At 50.2% G+C, this 21,667-nt stretch overlaps 1 protein-coding gene and 1 pseudogene across 1 annotated transcript; one reads left to right on the forward strand and one right to left on the reverse strand.

Moving 5' to 3' along the window:
• Window positions 1–3,364: 3,364 nt before the first annotated feature.
• Window positions 3,365–4,698, reverse strand: LOC103290519 (mortality factor 4-like protein 2; annotated as a pseudogene).
• A 10,309-nt stretch (window positions 4,699–15,007) lies between these two features.
• On the forward strand, window positions 15,008–21,659 carry ATP6V0C (ATPase H+ transporting V0 subunit c). Its single transcript, XM_008146428.3, has 3 exons — window positions 15,008–15,269; window positions 20,585–20,768; window positions 20,918–21,659. The coding sequence occupies exons 1-3, from the start codon at window positions 15,188–15,190 to the stop codon at window positions 21,120–21,122; spliced, it is 471 nt and encodes a 156-aa protein (XP_008144650.1). The 5' UTR covers window positions 15,008–15,187; the 3' UTR covers window positions 21,123–21,659.
• Window positions 21,660–21,667: the final 8 nt, after the last annotated feature.

Genomic DNA, 21,667 nt, shown 5'->3' on the forward strand with positions numbered 1-21,667 from the left:
TCCAGCCCAGGGAGGGCAATTGCTCCTTAGTCATGTTTTTTATATCATGAGATCTTCGTGTGTGCACACAAAATAGTTTCTTTGAATTTCTTCTTCCTAATTTTTCTGCTAAACTAAAAGGTATGTGTTATTATTATCTTTATTTTTCTTGTTATTGTCCTTATATGATATTAGGTGTTCCCAAATAGCACATAATTTATTTTGTTAATATTCTCTATTATTTCTTTTTGATTATTTATGATTAGTTTTTTATGTTAAAAATTAGCCAGTTTTCCCGAAACCGGTTTGGCTCAGTGGATAGAGCGTCAGCCTGTGGACTGAAGGGTACCAGGTTCGATTCTGGTCAAGGGCACGTACCTTGGTTGCGGGCACATCCCCAGTGGGAGGTGTGTAGGAGGCAGTTGATCGATGTTTCTCTCTCATCGATGTTTCTAACTCTCTATCTCTCTCCCTTCCTCTCTGTAAAAAAAAAAAAACAAAACAATAAAATATATATATATTTTAAAATTAGCCAGTTTTTTTTGAAATTGCATAATTAATTACTTTTTTTTCCTAAGTTTATTTTAAAAACAAAAATTCAGCCCTGACCGGTTTGGCTCAGTGTATAGAGTGTTGGCCTGCTGACTAAAGGGTCCCAGGTTCAATTCCAGTCAAGGACATGTACCTTGGTTGCAGGCACATCCCCAGTAGGGGGTGTGCAGGAGGCAGCTGATCGATGTTTCTCTCTCATAGATGTTTCTAACTCTCTATCCCACTCCCTTCTTCTCTGTAAAAAATCAATAAAATATATTTGAAAAATAAAAAACATATACTTTAAAAAAATAAAAGCAAAAATTCAATATAGTTTAAACCACTTAATTCAGTGATTCATTAAAATGGACTGTATATCTTATCTTTAGGGCTTCAGAAAATTATTTTTTCAAAAAAATTATTTTTTCATAATTTATTTTTTGTTAATCCTAACTCGAGGATATATTTTTTCCATTGATTTTTAGGGAGAGTAGAAGGGAGGGATAGAGACAGAAACATTGATGTGAGATAGACACAATGATTGGTTGCCTTCCACACGCACCCCAATCAGGGCAGGATCGAGCCTACAACCAAGGTACGTGCCCTTGACCAGAATTGAACCTATGCTCTAACCATTGAGCAACTGGCTAGGGCTCAAAAATAATTTTTAATATAAGACTAAGCCACTTTATTCAGAGTTTTAATTATTGAATTAAAATTGGTATTTCAAAAATTTTCTAATTTTATAAACTACATGCTTAATTTTTTTTAGTTTTTCAGGACAATTTGTTTTAGAAAAAATTTTTTAAATATATTTTACTGATTTTTTACAGAGAGGAAGGGAGAGGGATAGAGTTAGAAACATCAATGAGAGAGAAACATCGATTCAGCTGCCTCCTGCACGCCCCCTACTGGGGATGTGCCCGCAACCAAGGTACATGCCCTTGACTTGAATTGAACTTGGGACCCGTGAGTCCGCAGGCCTACGCTCTATCGACTGACCCAACCGGTTAGGGCTGTTTTAGAAATTTTAGATTTCAGAAGACCTTCAAATTTCTCTTATCCATTTCATGAAGCCATAAAGTGTTAGTTTCCTTAAATATTTTATATTTAAGATCTAGCCAGTTTGGCTCAGTGGATAGAGTGTCGGCCTGCGAACTGAAAGTTCCCAGGTTCTATTCCAGTCAAGGACACATGCCCGGGTTGTGGGCTCGATCCGCAGTGGGGAACTTGCAGGAGGCAGCTGATCCATGATTCTCTGTCATCATGGATGTTTCTATCTCTCTCTCCCTCTTCCTCTCTGAAATAAATTACATATATATATAATATTATATTTAATAGATTCAGTTTTTTAATTTTTTTTGCTTTGAAATTTAGAAACAAATTTTTTTTTAAATATATTTTATTGATTTTTTACAGAGAGGAAGAGAGAGGGATAGAGAGTTAGAAACATCGATGAGAGAGAAACATCGATCAGCTGCCTCTTGCACACCCCCTACTGGGGATGTGCCCGCAACCAAGGTACATGCCCTTGACCGGAATCGAACCTGGGACCTTTCAGTCCGCAGGCCGACGCTCTATCCACTGAGCCAAACCGGTTTTGGCTAGAAACAAATTTTATTTAAGATCTGAAATACAGTTCCTAAAATATCAACTTCTCCAGAAAACCGTGGCTACACAATAAAGCATTGCCTCTATCATGTTAGAACGTGCATTAGACTCAAATACAAAAGTCATGAGACAAACCACCATCCTTCAACAATCAGAGCAAAGAAAGAATGCCTAAGGAACATCATAGATGGACTTGCAGAGGCTGGGCTGTTTTACTTCAAGCACCATTTTAAAAAGAGCACAAATGCATGGGTTTTCAAGGATATACATTAAGTAGAACCTTTGGCACTGGGAATCAGGGCATTTTTATCACGTAGCATTAACATATAATTAGAAAATTGTGTCGTGTCAAAGGGATAGAACCACCAACATTCAAGCAATGTTGTCAAGTATGCAAGAAAATGTTCTAGCCCTGGCTGGTTTGGCTCAGTGGATAGAGCGTCGGCCTGTGGACTGAAAGGTCCCAGGTTCGATTCCGGTCAGGGGCATATACCTTGGCTGTGGGCACATCCCCAGCAGGAGGTGTGCAGGAGGCAACTGATTGATGTTTCTCTCTCATCGATGTTTCTGACTCTGTCCCTCTCCCTTCCTCTCTGTAGAAAATCAATCCTATATAATAAAAGGGTAATATGCAAATTGACCCTAACAACAGAACGACTGGTTGCTATGACATTCACTGATCACCAGGGGGCAGACGCTCAATGCAGGAGCTACCCCCTGGTGGTCAGTGTGCTTCCACAGGGCGAGCGCTGCTCAGCCAGAAGCCGGCTCATGGCTGGCCAGAGCAGTGGTAGTTGCGGGAGTCTTTCCTGCCTCCGCAGCAGCGTTAAGGATGTCAGACTAACAGCTTAGGCCCACTCCCTGGGGAGAGGGCCTAAGCCATCAGTTGGACATCCCCCGAGGGGTCTTGGACTGTGAGAGGGCGCAGGCTGGGCTGAGGGACCCCCTCCCCCCGAGTGTATGAATTTTCATGCACTGTGCCTCTAGTAAAATATATTTTAAAAAAAGAAAAGAAAATGTTCTACTGAATGTTTCTTTTTTGTCTGATTACTGCATACAATGGTTGAAATGAGAAAAGGAGCTTGTACTCCTTTTATTTTCTGTTTAAAACAAAACAGAAAAACCAATGTAAGTCCTATTATACATTAACAAGTTTAAAGGACATCAATTATACAAGAAAAAGACTTAGGACAAAAAGAGTGTTTACGGATACCAGACATAATAGTGAGTGCTCAGTAGACCCTCACAGGGCTTTGCGGTGGTACGCAGCCAAAGCTACTTTGTAATCACTGGCAGTAAACAGAGATGCAGCATTCTTTGCCAGATATTTTAGGATATCACACAAATAACCCAACAATAATCTAAGACTCTTCTCACCAAGGGGCATATATGCCAGAATTGCTCCGATTCTTACAAATAATCTTGGTTTGGTGCTCCGTAAACTTGGGACACGGGCACATCAGGGTGAGCCAAGAGGATTTTGGCTCTTAAATCTGTAGAGTAGCTGAGTGCCCAACATCACGTTGAAGTATTCTTTTATTTCTGCAACAACTTCATTCACTGCATATTCCTATTGTTGACATTTCTCTGTGATTTCTTGCAGCTTGCATACTCCTCTAGAATGGCATCTACATTTTTCTTAGCAGGGAGTTGAAATAGCTGCTTCTGCCTGGTAACTAATTCCCAGTCCTCAACAAGACATGGTTTTAATTCTTCAGGAATCTTCACTGTAACGTCCATTCTATTCTTTTCTTTTAAATATATTTTATTGATTTTTTTACAGAGAGGAAGGGAGAGGGATAGAGAATTAGAAACATCGATGAGAGAGAAACATCGACCAGCTGCCTCCTGCACACCCCCCACTGGGGATGTGCCCGCAACCAAGGTACATGCCCTTGACCGGAATTGAACCTGGGACCCTTCAGTCCACAGGCCGACGTTCTATCCACTGAGCCAAACCGGTTAGGGCCATTTTATTTTATTTTTTCTTTTTTAATATATTTTGTTGATTTTTTACAGAGAGGAAGAGAGAGGGATAGAGAGTTAGAACCATCGATGAGAGAGAAACATCGATCAGCTGCCTCTTGCACACCCCCTCACTGGGGATGTGCCCGCAACCAAGGCACATGCCCTTGACCGGAATCGAACCTGGGACCCTTGAGTCCGCAGGCCGACGCTCCATCCACTGGGCCAAACCGGTTAGGGCCATTCTGTTCTTAAATGCATCCTCACTTTCAACAGCGGGGTCAGCCCGGGCCCTTTTCTTCTGAGGTGGCTGAGGGGCTTCGCCGGTACTGTCACCATCCCTGATTCCAAGAGTCTTCTGCTTGTTCTTTCTTGTCTTCCTCACCAATCCAGAAGAGGGGTTCTCTACAGAGCACCCGCCCCCCCACCATCTGCCTGGGAGGGCTGATTCCAGATTCTGCTGTGGACCAGCTGTCTTCTTTGCTGACGAGGCCTCTCTCATCTTACTCCTCTGCATATTGCTTCTAATTGGTTTTTTGAAGTTGTCTTCTTCTGCAGATTGTTATCCACAAGTTTGAGAACCCTGTTTTCTGGAACTCATTCAACCCTGTTTTTATTTCAACCAATAATCCTCTTTCTTCTTGCTCTTCTAAGAACTAGTGTTTTCCCAGATAGAATCTTATAGATCTTCAGGGGTTGTTCGAAAGGATGAGGTGGGAGACAACCCAAGATTCTGTAAGCAGGATCAGGTCTTCTGATCCTTACTATGCAGCAAACTTAGTTTTTCTGATAATGGCCTGAAATGGGAATCCACTTCTTCCCAGCACCGGGCATGTGATCACTGCTGTCCCTCCAATAGCCATTAACCTTTTAGTTTGAAATAATTTTAGATTTACAGAAGAGTTACAAGATGGTACAGAGTTCCATATATTCTTTCCCCAGCTCCCCCACTGTTAATATCATACATTTATCACAACAAAGAAATTAACATTGGTATAATGCTATTAAATTAAATTATGGCCTTCCCCCCCCCTCCAAGTTTTTCTGTAGTCCTTTTTCTGTCCCAGGAATAGATTTAATTTTTATAGATAGCTACTTTCCCACATTTTTATTAAATCCAGAATATCATCAAGTTCACAAGACTGACAACTGATATATATTTTTTAAATATATATTTTATTGATTTTAGAAGAGGAAGGGAGAGAGAGATAGAAACATCAATGAAGAGAGAGAATCATTGATTGGCTGCCTCCTGCACGCCCCCTACTGGGGATTGAGCCCGCAACCCAGGCATGCGCCCCCAGCTGGAATCGAACCCAGGACCCCCCCAGTCCACATGCTGACACTCTATCCACTGAGCCAAACCAGCCAGGGCGACAACTGATATTTTTAATGCCACTAATTAGGTAGTATAGCTACTGTCTCAAACATGTATTCATATATCCTGTTTTCGTCTCTGCTTAAATATCTTTTTTTTTTTTTCCTGCCTAAATGTCTTGTTTGCACGAACAAGTTACCAAATGGCTACAGGGGTACCAAGCATACCTCATGGTGCTTCCCCCAACAACACTAAGGCAGAGAAGCATGGGGATTTAAAAAACTAACCTGCTGTAGAAAAATGTATGGTCTTTGTTATGTTAGTGTCAGATTGTATTGGGAAGTTAGGTGCAGGAGATTTGTTGCTAAAGATGAAATGCCCCACACACTGGCAGGTAGGCTCCTTTTACCCAACCACATAGAATTTGTCAACACTACACGTGGGACTGCGGAAGCAAAGTCAGTGGACACATTGACCCATGACATGACAGAGACACACCCACCAGCAAAACCTTCCACTTCAGACTGCTGAGTCCACAGGTGTATCACCTGGCTGCTTGGTTAGTTCACCAGTGCCCCAGCTGGAGGGAGCCTGCAGTTCTGATCTGGTCCAGTGAGGCCCTCCACCACGGGGAAGCTCTCGCAGTGCCAACAGCCCCCGCCTGCTTTTATCCTGCAAAGAGACAGGAGCAGACGTCTGCTCTATCTCAGACTGAAGGGCACTGACTGGCAAAGGACATGTTTTGTCAAAAACAAGTTAAACATTGAAGAGAAAAAAAGTGTGAATTTTTACCTTTCATTCCGAATGGTTATTAACTGAAAAATGGATAAGTGGGCTGACACTTTGGAGTATCTAAATGAATGTAATAAAAAATTGCAAGGACTGTGTAAAAATATATAGTGAGAGAATGTGTGGTTTTGCAGCACAATCCAATTTTGGAAAAGTGAAAATAGGTTACTTAGTAATATGTTTGGTTAGTTTTATTTTGAATCCTAAACAAAAATTAAGACAAACAAATGCAACAAAATCACTGTGAAATAATTATTGGGAAAATAAATGGGATGGGGGATGGGGAGTCCTGGATGCATCATATTCAGAACTGGCAACATCTGTGGAGGAGAAAGAAGCACTGGACTTGAAGGAGTAGAGCGTTGCTCCCTTGATTTTTTTGTTGTTAATCCTCACCAAAGGATATTTTTTCCATTGATTTTTAGAGAATAAAAGGGAGGGAGGGGGAGAGGAAGGGAGAGAGAGAGAGAGAGAGAGAGAGAGAGACATACATGGATGTGAGAGCAACTTATCAATTGGTTGCCTCCAGCATGCACCCCAGGGATCAAACCTGAACCTGCAACCCAGGTATCAGGCGTCAACTGGCAACCTTTTGGTGCATGGGACAACGCCCAACCAACTGAGTCATACTGGCCAGAGTGCTCCCTTAAAGAATTTAAAAGACTGCATTAGCCTTAGCTGGTTTGGCTCAGTGGATAGAGTGTCGGCCTGTGGACTGAAGAGTCCTGGGTTCGATTCTGGTCAAGGGCACATGCCCAGGTTGTTGGCTTGGTCCCTAGTAGGGGGCGTGCAGGAGGCAGCCGATCAATCATTCTCTCTCATCATTGATGTTTCTATCCCTCTCCCTTCCTCTCTGAAATCAATAAAAAAATTTTAAAAAACGACTGCTTTAGCCCAACTGGTTTGTGGTTGAGCATTGACCTATGAACCAGGAGGTCCAGGTTCAATTTCTGATCAGGGCTCATGCCTGGGTTTTGGGCTTGATCTCCAGTGGGGGTCATGCAGGAGGCAGCCAATCGATGAACCTCTCTGTTGAGGTTTCTGTCTCCCTCTCTAAAATCAATCCTTCTCATATAATAAAAGCCTAATATGCAAATCGACTGAATGGCAGAATGACCAGTGGAATGACCAGTTGCTATGACATGCACTGACCACCAGGGGGCAGATGCTCAACACAGGAGCTGCCCCCAGCCCGCAAGCCCCAGGCCAGCCAAGGTGGGTGCCAGCAGGTGGCGAGGGGGGGGGGGGGCGGGGGGGGACCCATCACCCCACCGGTTGTCCCACAGATTGGTCCTGATCGCCAGCCAGGGCCTTTAGTAAATTCCATGCACTGGGCCTTTAATAAAAATATATTTAAAAATAAATAAAGACTGCATTAGCTGATTGAACAGTAAGAAACGTTTCTGTCCATCACAGGAGCTGCACACCCTGCTCCAATTGCTGCCAAGGCCAGTGTGAACCAAGTTCTTTCCTAGTTTTTTGTTTGCTCTTGTTCACACAGCCTGTCATGTAGACGTGCTCCATAAATAAGAGGAATGAGAGGAGCAACCAAATGTCTCAGTCAAGAATTGCTTGGCCCTAACCGGTTTGGCTCAGTGGATAGAGCATCAGCCTGCGACTCAAGGGTCTCAGGTTCGATTCAGTCAAGGGCATGTACCTTGGTTGCAGGCACATACCCAGTGGGGTATGTGCAGGAGGCAGCTGATCGATGTTTCTAACTCTATCCCTCTCCCTTCCTCTCTGTAAAAAATCAATAAAATATACCATATATATATATATTTTTTTATTTTTATTTTTTTTTAAGAATTGCTTCGATCCTTGTCATATGGAAAATTCAGTATCAAAAAGTCATGTTCATCAAAATGAAAATATTTCATCTGGAAGGTTATATGAGTCAATGTCTTTTCCAATACCTAGGATTTTAATGGTGTAATGTAAATGAAAACATAACACCTCTTTTCTCCACCTGTCTGGCTCCTTCCAGTGCCCTTCCCGTCCTCCCTGCAGCTGCTTCGGGGCGTTTGCCCCTCCTGTGCAATGGCTGCTTCTCTCTCTTTCCTTCCACTCTGCTTCCTCGCTGTGCTCAGCATGCAGACAGGCTCCTGCCCCTCTCTTCCTCCGTGGCTGCCTCAGAGACAAAGACCAGTGCTTGCTGTCAGCACTCCTGCTGCTGCCCTGATGGGTGGGGCCCTGGCCCAGGTTTGAGAAGTCCGGGTGGGACAGGTGAATGGAAGCTGGTTTCCAGTTCCTCCTCTGAACCAAGAGCCTCTGCCTCCAGGCCTTTACACCGGACATGTCCACCCCTCAGTCGCTGCAGTGCCCCTGCACCAGGACCCTTTCCCTGAGGCCCCAGAGGACAACGCTTTTCCTTTCGAGTCTCCCCATCTCCTCCCCTGGAGGCTGTCAGCCCCTGAGAGCAGGAGCCCCATGTGGTGCTGCCTGCGCTGCTGGTGTAACCGAGGGTGTTCTGAAAGAGATGGGTGTGCATTGGTCTCACATGGCAGTGTGCATTTCCGGGGCCTGTGGCTGGGGGGTGCCGCCAACAATCCCTACAGTAACAGCTTTTTACCACAGCATAGGATCATCTTATGGTTGACATCAGACACTCTGACACAGGCCAGAATTGGTGAGGATTGACCTGGCCTGGGGAGCCGGGGGCAGGGCTGTCTCTGCTGTTTCAGGAGCCTGCCCGCCTCAGGCCGGGTCAGCTCACGTGGCCACAGTGTCTGCTAGGACCGTGACCAGGCGGAAACACCCTCCTCTCCTGCTCCCACCACCACCTCATGGGGACCCATTTTGGGCTTGGTCCATGGTAACTGCGTGCCATTTCAAGTCCTCATCGCTAGTCAGCCAAGGAAGTGCTTTGTTTTTATCCTTTTTTAAGATTGAATTTAACTATTTTATTTACTTTTATTTTTTATTTTATTTTTTGATCCTTACCCAAGGATATATTTTAGTGATTTTTATTTATTTTTTAATCTTTTTAAAATACATATTTGTATTGCTTTCAGAGAGGAAGGAAGGGAGAGGGAGAGAGAGATAGAAACATCAATGATGAGAGAGGATCATTGACCTGTTGCCTCCTGCACACCCCACACTGGGGATGAAGCCCACAACCCAGGCATATGCCTTGACCGGGAATTGAGCCATGACCTCCTGGTTTGTAGGTTGACACTCAACCACTGAGCTATGCCAACCTGGCTGCTTTACTGATTTTTAAAGAGAGGGGAAGAGAGAGAGAGAGAGAGAGAGAGAGAGAGACTGATATATATGAGAGAAGCATCGATCTCCTGTACACATGCCCACCTGGGGTAGAACTCTCAGCCTAGGCATGCGCCCCTACCAGGAAGCGAACCACTTTCCGTGCACTAGACCAGTGGTCGGCAAACCGCGGCTTGCGAGCCACATGTGGCTCTTTGGCCCCTTGAGTGTGGCTCTTCCCCAAAATACCACGGCCTGGGCGAGTCTATTTTGAAGAAGTGACGTTAGAAGAAGTTTAAGTTTAAAAATTTTGGCTCTCAAAAGAAATTTCAATTGTTGTACTGTTGATATTTGGCTCTGTTGACTAATGAGTTTGCCGACCACTGCACTAGACAACACCCAACCAACTGAACCACACTAGCCAGGTCTGAATTTAACCATTAAAGTGAACAACTCAGTGGTATTTAGGGCATTCACAGGCTGTACAAACACCACCTCTAGTTCCACATTTTTATGCCCCAAAAGGAACCCTGTGCCCATTAAGCACTTGCTCCCCATTCCTCCCTCTCTTATGGTTTTTGAAAGGTAAAATGCACCTAGTAAAAAAGCAATAGATCAATACAGCCATAACTGGTTTGGCTCAGTGGATAGAGCGTCGGCCCGTGGGCTGAAGGGTTCCAGGTTTGATTCTGGTCAAGGGCATCTGCCCAGGTTGTTGGCTTGGTCCCCAGTAGGGGGCGTGCAAGAGGCAGCCAACCAATGATTCTTATCATCGATGTTTCTATCTCTCCCTCTCCCTCTCTGTAAAAATCAATACATATGAGAATATCCACAATGGGTAGTCTCTTTCCCCATCAGGTCCCCAGTGTTTCATGCACGTTCAGGTAATTCATCTGTGCACTCTTCCCCATCCTGCTTCTTGTCACTTAACTGCCTCTCAGATCATCCACACCAGAATGTGTCCACCTGTTTCCATCTCAGAAACAGCCGTCCAGCATTCCCTGGTCCGCAATTTAAGTTCTAGCTAGATCTCTATCTTCCCTGCTCAAACCCTCTTCCTCTTTTTTAACACCTCATTCCTAGATCACTGCCCTGGAGGCAGTCCAAGCTGCCCAGCCCCTCCCTCCTTTGTATCACCTCTCCCGGTAACTACTTTTCCAGTTTAGGGTTGGGACAAGTCCAGCCCCCATGGCTGTGAGTTCCCAAAGAAAGGGTAGGAACTCTCTTCCTACATTTTGTACCCCCGGAGCCTAGCTTGGTGTCTACACACAGTAGATGCTTACTAAATGTCAGATGAGTGGCTTAGGGTGGAAGGCAGATGGCCAGGAGGTTGTGAACTGACTGGTGGAGGTTGAGAAGGTCGGGCTGGCCTTCTGGGTGCTGAGCCCAGATCAGAGGGAGGGTCCAGAGCAGTCGGTGTCTCTTGTGTACCCTTTCTGAAACCTGCTACCTGTGTCAGGCTCAGTGCCAGGTCCTGGTTTACTGTAAACCCCCAGGATTCTCCCTCCCTCCCTTCGTTCCTAAACTAGGACGAGAAAGAGCCTCACACTGCGCCCTGGTGGTCAGGGACAGCCCCAAGGCGCCCTCTACCAGTGACCAAGTGGCTGCAGGTCCCGCTTCTATCATGCTGTGTTTACCTACAGGACATATTTTATTTTAAAAAGTAACAAGGGCCCTGGCCAGGTGGCTCAGTTCACCAAAAGGTTGCGTGTTCGATTCATGGACAAGGCACATACCGAGGTTGCGTGTTCAATCCCCAGTTGGAGGCAACTGATCGATGTCTCGTGGATGTTTTTTTTCTCTCTCTCTCTCTTTAGCCCCCTTTCCTCTTTCTCTAAAAATCAATGAAAAGCATATCCTTAGGTGAGGATTAAAAAAATAAAATAAAAATAACTTGTATCATTTTATAAGCCAAATTTTTTTCAACCATACAAAAAATTGCCTTTACTCATCTCCCCCACTAGCACAACTAACTTTTTTGTTTCATCTCCTCCCAGCCTTTCCTGGGCCACTTATCTAGCCAGGTCAAGAGAACAGGGGTCATGTCCCGGCATTATGCCCCCTCTAGCATATCTTCGTGGCAACTCACGGGGAGAATGGGACTGTTCACAGTGAGAGGGCACCCTGCCTGGAACGCTTGCTTCTCTGCAGTTTCCCAATGTTCTTTCTTAAAATATATTTGTATGGCTTTTACAGAGGAAGGAAGAGAGAGATAGAAACATCTATGATGAGAGAGAATCATTAATTGGCTGCCTCCTGCATTCCCCACACTGGGGATTGAACTCGCAACCTGGGCATGTGTCCTGACTGGGAATCTAACTGTGACCTCCTGTTTCACAGGTCGATGCTCAACCACTGAGCCACACTGGCCGGGCCCTAATGTTCTTGATAAGGCCATGCATCAGACTATTCCACTTCTTTAGATAAGTTCATCTTTCCAGTCCTTTGAGGCCATTTGGAATCTGATTGTCGTTTTCTCTCTAGCCATCTCCCTCTCTTTCCTCGGGTCTTGCAGAGTTCCATTGGACTTTTCTCTCTGCCACCAACTTTCAGTGGGGACAGTGGGCCCTTTGCCCCCATTAAATCTCTTGGAGGGTAAGGACCCTAATTCACATCTCTCTATACCTCCCTATCAGGGCGTCCTACCTGAGTTTCCCAAAGCCCCTTCTTTCTTTCTGGAAATCCCCATTTGCATAATGACAAGCCAGGAGCTCCTGACACTGTGGTTTCAAGCTGGGGACTTAGCTGTGAGGGAGAAGGCAGAGATGTGTATCCCTGGCCACTCCCTTCCACAGCCACAGCCCATCCCACCCCAGAGCCCTGCCAGTGCTGGGAGGCCGAGGGGAAGGCACCTTCCATCCCTCCCGGGCCCATCACTGGTCACCAGAAGCTCCCTGAGCCTTGGTGTAAGAGGCAGGCAGTGCATGAGCCACATGGACCAGGCTCAGCCTGTGTAGCCAGAGTTTCAGTTCCACCACTCTCTAGCTGCCTGACCCTGGGCAAGGTGGTTAACCTTCCTAGGACTATTTCCTTTTCAAACAATGAGAGTAATGGTGATATCTTCCTCAGAGGTCATTGTGAGGGTTAGATAATACCCCCCACAATGCTCAGGACAGGCTTGGCACACACTTAGTGATCAATAAATGTTAGCTGTGTGCACCAGGCACCCTACCAGGGGTCAGGGACACAGAAAATGAGGCACAGGGACTCTCAGTGGGGAAGGCAGTGAGTGAGAAAAAGTGGTAATGGAGTACAAGGGATGAGGAAGGGGCCTGAGGAGGAGGAAGAGAGGTCAGGAGGGCTTCCTGGAGGAGGCAGCATTCCCTAAGAAGGAAGGAAGAATGGCTGGTGCAGAGAGAACTACAGGATCAAGGACAAAGGCGCGGAGGGGCCAACACAAGGATAACAGACAGATAGGGAGGGCCTGAGAGGGGACCGCCAAGGCTCCGCCCTGTGTCAGAAGGACCGTGACGAATTCTAGGAGGGAGCAACTGGGCAGATGTGCCGGTGGGAAAGAACCTAGAGCTTACAGGTGGAGAATGGGCTGGATGGTGAGTGAAACGGAGCAGGTCAATCATGTAGAGGCTGTGAGAAGACCCAGGCCAGAAATGAAGGACCACCCCAGGGGCAGCGGGCTTCTGGCGGGGTCAGAGCTAAGTACTGGGAAGCTGAGGGCTTGGTGAGTAATGATGAATGAGCAGTTCGTGACTCGAAGGCTGCTGATGGGAGCAGTTGGGTGGATGGTTGTGTCTCTTGCCCAAAATGGAAATAACCGGATGGAAGCCCGTGGTGATGCGGATGGGACTAAACTCAGTTTGGGGTGTCAGCAGCCCCACTAGAGAACCAGTGTGATGTCTCATTCCAGAACTTGGGCAGAAAATGAGAGGACCGGGAGCAAAGCTGACCTGCTCCCTGAGCCCAATGAGGAAACTGTCTCCTGATTTCCAGTCTTGGAATTTCAGCCATACTAAGGTTCTGTGGACTTTGCCCACCACTGTACTTTCAGACTGCCGTGGACTGTCCTGCCCCTCCTTTCCTTGGTCTGAATTCTCCCCCTGTACCCACTGTCCCCGGCACCCACTATCCCTGGCACCCACTGTCCCCGGCACCCCAGCCAGCATCAGCCTGGCCTGGGCTCCCCGGTCTGGACTCTAAGTGCCTAGAGTTATGGAGGGTGGGCTTGGAGCAGGTCTGGGAAGGTACAGACAGAAGACATGATCACTCAGGGGCGGGGGTGGGACGGGTGTGAAGCCCTGGGAACCATTGTAGGACCTGGGCCTGTCCTTGCTCCTCCCTGGAACGTCAGGAAGGAATCAGGGCGTCCGAGCCATGGGAGATGAGCTGAAAGAAAAGAGAGATTGTGGAGGAGTGGGCAGTGGGCCACAGCAACAGAGAAACCCACTCAGACAGCCTGACAAGTGTCCCCTGGCTTAGAGAAATGGCAGTCTCCAGTGACCTTGGCAAAGGCAAGGAGCTGGGGAAGGATGGAGGGCAGGTGAGGTGGAAACACAGAGGAAAGACTCCTCTTTCCAGAAGTCAGAGAGTCCAGGGCAAGGAAGAGGGTGGCAAAGGGAGGTGGGGAGGCCTTGGAGCTCAAGGGAGACCCAGAAAGCAGCCAGCCAGGGCTCCTGAAAGGGAGCATAGGAAACCAGAGCTGGTGGGTAGATAATCAGGTGGCCAGTTGGGGTGCGGGCCACCACTCGGGATCAACAGGGCAGTGTCAGTTCCAGGCCAGGCTGCATGCTGGGCTGGAACCATTGGCTGCTGCTCCAGGAATAAGGGCAGCTCTGCAGGTGCAAGCTTTGCCCGGGGACAGACCGGACAGGGACCCCAGAACGTGCAGTCATCTGGGAAAGCCTGCACAGGTCGCCGCTCTGACGGACTTCAAACCAGTCATGCCTTCATCTTGAGGGTACACAGACACCCCACCCCGCAACTGAAGTCTGGGTCCCTAATGCGAGAGAGGAGACAGATGAAGGGAAGGGCGTTCCTTTCCCTAGGAAGCCAGGGGAGAAGTCACCAATTTCTGGGTCAGAAGCTGGTGGGTCTGGGTCTGGAGGAGACTGTGGTCGGGGTCAGGGTGGAGCGGCCGAGGGAATTCACAGGTGGGCTGGGGGTTCTCGGGGGGCGGGAGCATCAGAGGCGGGCGCCCGGGACTCGGGATTTGGCTCCGTCTGCTCGGATGCTCACGTCGCCCCGGGAGAAGGAGAGAATGGTGCTGGGTCCCGCCGTGAGAAGCCGGCGGCCGACGATCCATGCCGCAAACGCGAAGAAATGCAACCCAAGGAACCGAACACCGGCTGGCGCCACGCAGCCGCAGAGGAGGCGGGGCGCCTGCCCGCCCTGCCCCGTATGGTAATGTGGCGCGCCGCCGCCCCGCCCCGATGGAGGGACCCGACGGGCGCAACGCCGCGGGGTCCGAGGTGCCGCGGAGACGGGCAGCGCACCCGCGGCGGCCGAGGGGGCGCCACGCCAGAGTCCGGGCTGGCGGGGCGGCCGCACCGTGCGGGCACGGTCAGCGGGCCGCGAAGGGGTGCAGGGGCCGTGGCGCCCCCCACCGGCACGAAGTGGTACGGCCCGCCGGGGCGGGGCTAGGGTCATGTGACGCGGCCGCTGCGGCCATTTTGTTTTGCGGTGCTGGTATTTAGAGCGCAGCGGCTGACTGCCCGGTAGCCTTCGCCGCCGCGTCTGGTCGCTCGCCTCGCGCTCGCTGCCGGCCGCCTGCCCGCCTCGCCCCGCTGGTTCTCGCCCCCGCCGCGGCCTGCTGAGCTCGCCCCCTCCCCTCCTGCAGACATGTCCGAGGTCAAGAGCGGCGGCCCCGAGTACGCCTCCTTTTTCGCGGTCATGGGCGCCTCGGCCGCCATGATCTTCAGCGGTGAGCGCCGCGGCAGGAGGGACCCGGGGGGCGCCGGGGCGCGTGGGTCTCGTGCCCACGGCTTGCCGGGGGTTCGGTGTGTGACGTCACTCTGACGTAATTCCGAGCTGTTGGGGTCCCGGGCCTCACGTGACCGCGGGCGGGGGTCGGGGCCCAGAAGGCTGCCTGGGCCGTGGGGTGTCCAGTGCAGGACCTACGGGTTGGGGCGGGGTGCGGGTCCCAAGGGTCTCCCAGGGAGACACGGGCTGGCCTCCCTGCTCCCGTTCCGAGTCGGTGCGGGGGTGGGGCGATGGCGCCGCTGCCATCTTAGCCGGGGGAGAGGTGGGAGGGAGGCTGGGGTGGGGGCGCGCGGTCCTGCGCCTGCTCCGCATCCGCCGGCCCTCCCCCTCTTCCCCCCCCCAGTCCTGCGGGAAGGCGTGACATCACACCTCAGACAGCTTCCCAGACAGGGGGCCGGCCCTGTCCGTGGGCGGTGGGGATGGGGGATCGGGTCCTGGTGCTCCCAGCCGAGGTCCACAGCCCTGGCCCTTCCCTCCATCCCCTCCCCACCCTCCTCCATCCCCTCCTTCCTCCTGCCCAGATCAGATGGGTCTAGCCCTGAGGTAGGTGCTTCCGGTTAGGGCTTGTCACTGTTTCCCAATAGCCCTGTGTGGGTTTGTTGGGAAAGCTGGGCTGAGCAGTTGGTCCTGAGAGCCGGCAGGAACCCAGGGGTGGGAGTGTTTGGGATTGAGACAGGCCGAGGACAATGGGAGTCTGGCCAGCATCAGCGCTGTGATGTGTGGATGCTTGCTTGGCGTGGGTTGCACAGAGAATCTCAGCATTGAGGGGATTGGGTCTTTGTCCTTGGGAGAGTTTTCTAGTTCAGGCCCTAATGAATGAAAATGAATGAATGAATGACCTCCCTTTCCGTAAGGCCTGGTATTGGAAAGGGCTGCCCTAGGCATGGAGAAAGGGGCCTTCCAGGGTTCTTTATGGCACCCTGCTTTTGAAGTTGGGTCTTGACAGTCCTGAGGTGTTGAATTTAGTGAAAATTGGCCTGGGAGAAAGATCACTGGGGGCAGGCTCAGGAATGTGCAACCCAGGGAGGTGAGTCCTGGCCCAGATGCAGCCCCCATGGACTGGTCTGGCCTGGTCTGGGTCTGGTTTTTGGCTTTGATGACCACGCCCTGCCCCACCCTACCTGATGAATTGGTAGGCTCCCAATGCAGGTATGTGGAGGGTTTGAACTCCAAACAGTCTCTGCTGACTGTAAACACTTGTGAGGTGGGGACTTGGGGGGCTCTGCTCTCTGGGAGGCCTCCCTCTCCCTGAGCCTGCCTGCCTGCCAGTCACGAGCTGCTGAGTGAGTCCTGTCCTTTCTATCATGTGCCAGTAAGAGGTCATTTGTGGTGGGAGAAGTCTGAACTTCCCCTTCCCTTCTAGCCAGTGCCTTGCTCTTTCCACATCTTCAGGGCTGACTGCTTCCCAGAACCTCCCAGCAGGCTGCCGTGCCTCCTTACCCCAGCCTTTTCTGTGCTTGGCCTCCAGGGATTCTGCTTTACCTGGGCTCCTTGGGGTGCTACTTGTGGCTGTCATTGATTCAACAAGTCTTGATTGAGCTCCTACTATGTGCCAGCCGCTTGGAGACATAAGTGAATAAAACATAATGCCTGCCACCTGGAATTCTGGCTGTCACTGTTTGCCCCTGAAGCTGAGTTTGCCTGTTAAGCCCTTTATCTGTATCCGACTCCTACTCTCCCTCTGATTACCAGGTGCCTCTCTTTTCCTTCTAGAACTTTCTTTGTACTTTCTTTCCCCCCTCCCCCCATGTATTTTTATTAATTTCAGAGAAGAAGGGAGAGGGAGAGAGAGAAACATCAATGATGAGAGAGAATCATTGATCGGCTGCCTCCTGCACGCCCCCTACTGGAGAATGAGCCCACAACGTGAGTATGTGCCCTTGACCAGAATTGAACCTAGGACCCTTCAGTCCGCAGGCTGACACGATCCACTGAGCCAAATCAGCCAGGGCTTACTTGGTACTTTGAATGGAACCTGACCAGCAGAGCTCCGAAAGTTACTGAGAACGGGATAGCACTGATCCAGGGCTTTTTTTGCTGGTCCCAAGCTCCTGGGTTTTGAGACCATTCATTCCTGTTGTTCTAAATGCAGCTTCACTCCTTCTTTCCCTACATGGGGCTAATTGTGGTTTACTTCTTTTTTAAAAAAATATATTTTTATTGATTTTAGAGAGGAAGGGAGAGGGATAGAGAGAAACATCAATGATGAGAATCATTGATCAGCTGCCTCCTGCACGCCCCCTACTGGGGATTGAGCCTGCAACCCAGGCATATGCCCTTGGCTGGAATCAAACCTGGGACCCTTCAGTCTGTAGGCCAACGCTCTATCCACTGAGCCAAACTGGCTAGGGCTGTGGTTGACTTCTTATTTCATTTCTCCTTTAACACATTTCAGTGGTCGGCAAACTGTGGCTCGCAAGCCACATGCGGCTCTTTGGCCCCTTGAGTGTGGCTCTTCCACAAAATACCACGGCCTGGGCGAGTCTATTTTGAAGAAGTGGGGTTAGAAGAAGTTGAGGTTTAAAAAATTTGGCTCTCAAAAGAAATTTCTATCGTTGTACTGTTGCTATTTGGCTCTGTTGACGAATGAGTTTGCCGACCACTGCGTTAAGTGCCCAGTCAGTCACCGGTGACTAACACTATACTTTCCGTCTGGAAGACAAAACAGGCTGGGCGCTTAACGTGTTAAATATGTCTTTCTCCAAGGCTTGTCTTCATCTACCTCCTTGTGCCTATGTGAACAAACCCCTCAGTTCTCGGGCCTCAGGTGTCGCTGCCTGGCCGACTCCAAACTCTGTCCCCAGCTCCTGGCCTAGATATTCCCTGGCCTGCCTGGTGCTTTGCTGATTGGTCTTCTTAAACTCAGGCCTCCCCAATCTCCATCTCCCACTTCAGCTTCCTCTTTTTTTTTTAACTTGTGACCAAAAAAAGTCCTGTTGATTCTTCATCATGTCTTCCATGAAGCTGTCAGTTGTTCCTTTTCCATAATTTTTGTGACTTCCTCCCTGCTGGTAGACACCCTGTGTTTGGTGCTGTGTTCTTGGAACTGCCATCTGATCGCAGTCTCCCTGTCTCCTATTGGATCTGGAGCCCCATCAGGCTTGGCCTTCAGAACTATCCAGGGCTTTCTCAGACACCTGCTGCTCCCCAGCCAGACTGCTCTTCTCTCCTGATGGTCATTCCTGTTTCTTCCCTTTGTTCTTGTTGCCATCCCCAGCTACATGATCTCCCTGCTGCCCTCTGAGCAGGGCCCAGCTCACTTCCTGCCTCTCGCAGTATTCCAATGCCTGTGATGCTGAGTTCCCTGAAACGATCTCCCACTAAGTGCCATGGCAGCCTGTGCTTTCACCCTTGAGCCGTGGCACTGGCCCCTTGCACACGTGTGACAGAGCCTGACGTGCTGGGCCTCCATTAGGAGCCCAAAGGATGCACTGCAACCAGGAGAATTCCAGGAAAGGCTTCATGAAGACAGAGGCCCTGGGCCCCAGGCTGAAGCCGCTCAATGTTCAGGCAAGGCAGTGTTGAGATGCCTCTGGGACCATGGGGAGGCCTCCTCCCTCCAGTAGGTCCCCATCCAGCACTATCTTCGTTAGCATCTCCATTCAGGCTGTTTGGAATCTTCCTGTTCATCATCACCCCTCCACTCAGATGTTACCTCTACGAAGCCCTTTCCCAGACCCCATCACTATCCTCCTCCCCACTCTCCTGGAACATGTCACTGTGCTTGGAGGTGCTACATCTGTGTCCTCACCAAGCTTAGAGCCCTAGGAAGGCAGCAACCCTCTGAGTCCTCCCCTGCTTAGTAAAGAGCAGAGTAGGTACCTTTCGGCCCACATTGGTGAACAAAGTGTGCAGAGGAATGGCCAGGATTGTCTTGGTCCCTTCCATCTCCAACCCATGTTGTCCTCTGCTCAAGAAGTGCAGTGGAACCCTGGAGAGCAGGTGACTGCGTCAAAAGAGCCGCCTTGACCCACTGTGGCTCTCTATTCTGGGCAAAAGTTACTCTAGAGTTCCGAACCAGAAGAGGGGAACTTTCAGAAAGGCAGCATACTCTAGGAAGAGAGAGGAGGGCAGCGGAAGAGGAGACAGGCCTTCCTAGAGCCCCACCCCCATTACTGGAGGCCTTGGGCAGAGGCTAGGCCAGTGGTCGGCAAACTCCTTAGTCAACAGAGCCAAATATCAGCAGTACAACGGTTGAAATTTCTTTTGAGAGCCAAATGTTTTAAACTTAAACTTCGAATGCCACTTCTTCAAAATAGACTTGCCCAGGCCGTGGTATTTTGTGGAAGAGCCACACTCAAGGGGCCAAAGAGCTGCATGTGGCTCGCGAGCCGCGGTTTGCCGACCACGGGGCTAGGCTTCTGGGAGATCTGAGGCCTCACAGTTGGGCTGGGTGATGGCTCCACAGCCCCTTGCCTTTCTGTGCCCTGTCTTCTCCTTGGCTTGCCCTTTCTCCTCTCTGGTTATTTAGAGAGGATCCTCCCCAAACTTAAGGGTCTAGGCCTGCTGTATGGTTGAGGGTGTGCTCATCCCATCAGCACAGACACCACCTCTCCTAGCATTGTGTCCAGGGAAGAGTGGTAGGGAGTTTAGTGGGCAGGGTGGGGAGTCTGGGAAACTCTGGCCTGAGAGAACAGGAGACTTACCAGGTTGCTTCCCCTGACCAGTGGTCAGACCCTGTGTGCCCTGGGGCTCTTCCATCATGTTGTCCTTGGGTGTAGCCCTAGGGCCAACAGACTGACCCTGGCCTAACATCTGGGCTGCCAATATGCAATCTTCTCGGGCTTTTCCAGGCCCTTGGCAACCCGAGTGCCTGGGACTCTAGGTGGGACAAAATGTGTCCAGAATTTCCAGCAAGACAGCAGGAGCCCAGCTGCCTATTTCCCTGTGTGACTGCTGCCAGCCTGTTATAGCCCCACCTTTTAGGTTGGGGCAGCTGAGCTGATGAACTCCTTGGGAGCATGCGATCTGTACAGCAGGATTGGGGAGTGCTGAGCACAGGTGGGGGTCTCCTAGCAGAGCTGGAGCCCAGATAAGCCACCCAGCCATCAGGACCTCTGGCAGAAGAAAGGAACAGTTACCTGGGTTTCTTGAGTGCTAGGCTGTGACCATTTCCCCTGAGGGTCACCTCCTGCCCCTGGCTGGGTGCCACCTTCATTGTTCCCTGTGATAATGAGGTGGCCCTCAACTGTGTCAGAGCTACCGACAAGGTTCTGGTTCCAGATGCCTGGGCTCACTCTGCCTCCTCCCCAACAGCCTTGGGTGCTGCCTATGGTACCGCCAAGAGTGGCACCGGCATCGCGGCCATGTCTGTCATGCGACCAGAGCTGATCATGAAGTCCATCATCCCAGTGGTCATGGCTGGTATCATTGCCATCTATGGCCTGGTGGTGGCAGTCCTCATTGCCAACTCCCTGAATGAAGGCATCAGTCTCTACAGGTGAGTGCTGGGTTCCTCCCACCACACCAGCCCTGCCCTGGTTCAGGCCACTGCACAGGGCTGGAGGGCTGGGGCGTGGGCTAGTGGCCTGTGCCTACCATCTTCCCCAACAGGCAGCTAATGTCTATCCTGTGTTCTCTCTCCCCCAGGAGTTTCCTACAACTGGGCGCTGGCCTGAGTGTGGGCCTCAGTGGGCTGGCAGCTGGCTTTGCCATTGGCATTGTGGGTGACGCCGGTGTGCGGGGCACTGCCCAGCAGCCCCGACTATTCGTGGGCATGATCTTGATCCTCATTTTCGCCGAGGTGCTGGGTCTCTATGGTCTCATCGTCGCCCTCATCCTCTCCACAAAGTAGCTCCTCTCTAAGCCCACCAGCCACAGGATATGATGTAAAGACCACCCCCTCCTCATTCCAGAATGAACAGCCTGATACACATGCACGGGGCAGCTGCCCCCCTCTGCCCCCAAGTAGTTGGTCTTGTAAATGCGCAGTGTCCTAGTGCCCATCGTCTGTTGCCCCCACCCGCCCCGTGCCGTGGACATCTGGGCCCACTCATCATCACCCATCCAGGTCCCCCGACCAGTGAGGATGGTGGCTTCTAGCCACCCCCACCCATTTACCTGCCCTAGAGTGCTCTGTGTATAGGGATGAATTCGAGTTGTCGTTTTCACTGGATGTTTATTTATAAAGATTTGACCTGTTCGCACGTCTGTGGAGCAGCCCTGCAGTCTCCCAACTATAATAATCTTTAGAGTGTTGCTTTGTGGGGTTACCGTGTGCCCTGAGGTTTTTTTGTATGGAACCACTGTCCTCCAGCCCTAGCTGCGGGGCCATGAGCTGGGCCTGCCAGGCCCAGAGCCGTGTCCAATAAAATTCTCGGATGTGACTGGACATCTGTG

Source organism: Eptesicus fuscus, chromosome 4, assembly GCF_027574615.1.
Source record: "Eptesicus fuscus isolate TK198812 chromosome 4, DD_ASM_mEF_20220401, whole genome shotgun sequence".
Taxonomy (NCBI): Eukaryota; Metazoa; Chordata; class Mammalia; order Chiroptera; family Vespertilionidae; genus Eptesicus; species Eptesicus fuscus.

Excerpts from the sequence above, each read along its gene's own strand:
- ATP6V0C (XM_008146428.3), top strand. The coding sequence starts at position 15,188 with ATGTCCGAGGTCAAGAGCGGCGGCCCCGAGTACGCCTCCTTTTTCGCG. Across the intron at positions 15,270-20,584 it reads GGCCGCCATGATCTTCAGCG|CCTTGGGTGCTGCCTATGGT; the intron begins GTGAGCGCCGCG and ends CCTCCCCAACAG. Across the intron at positions 20,769-20,917 it reads GAAGGCATCAGTCTCTACAG|GAGTTTCCTACAACTGGGCG; the intron begins GTGAGTGCTGGG and ends TCTCTCCCCCAG.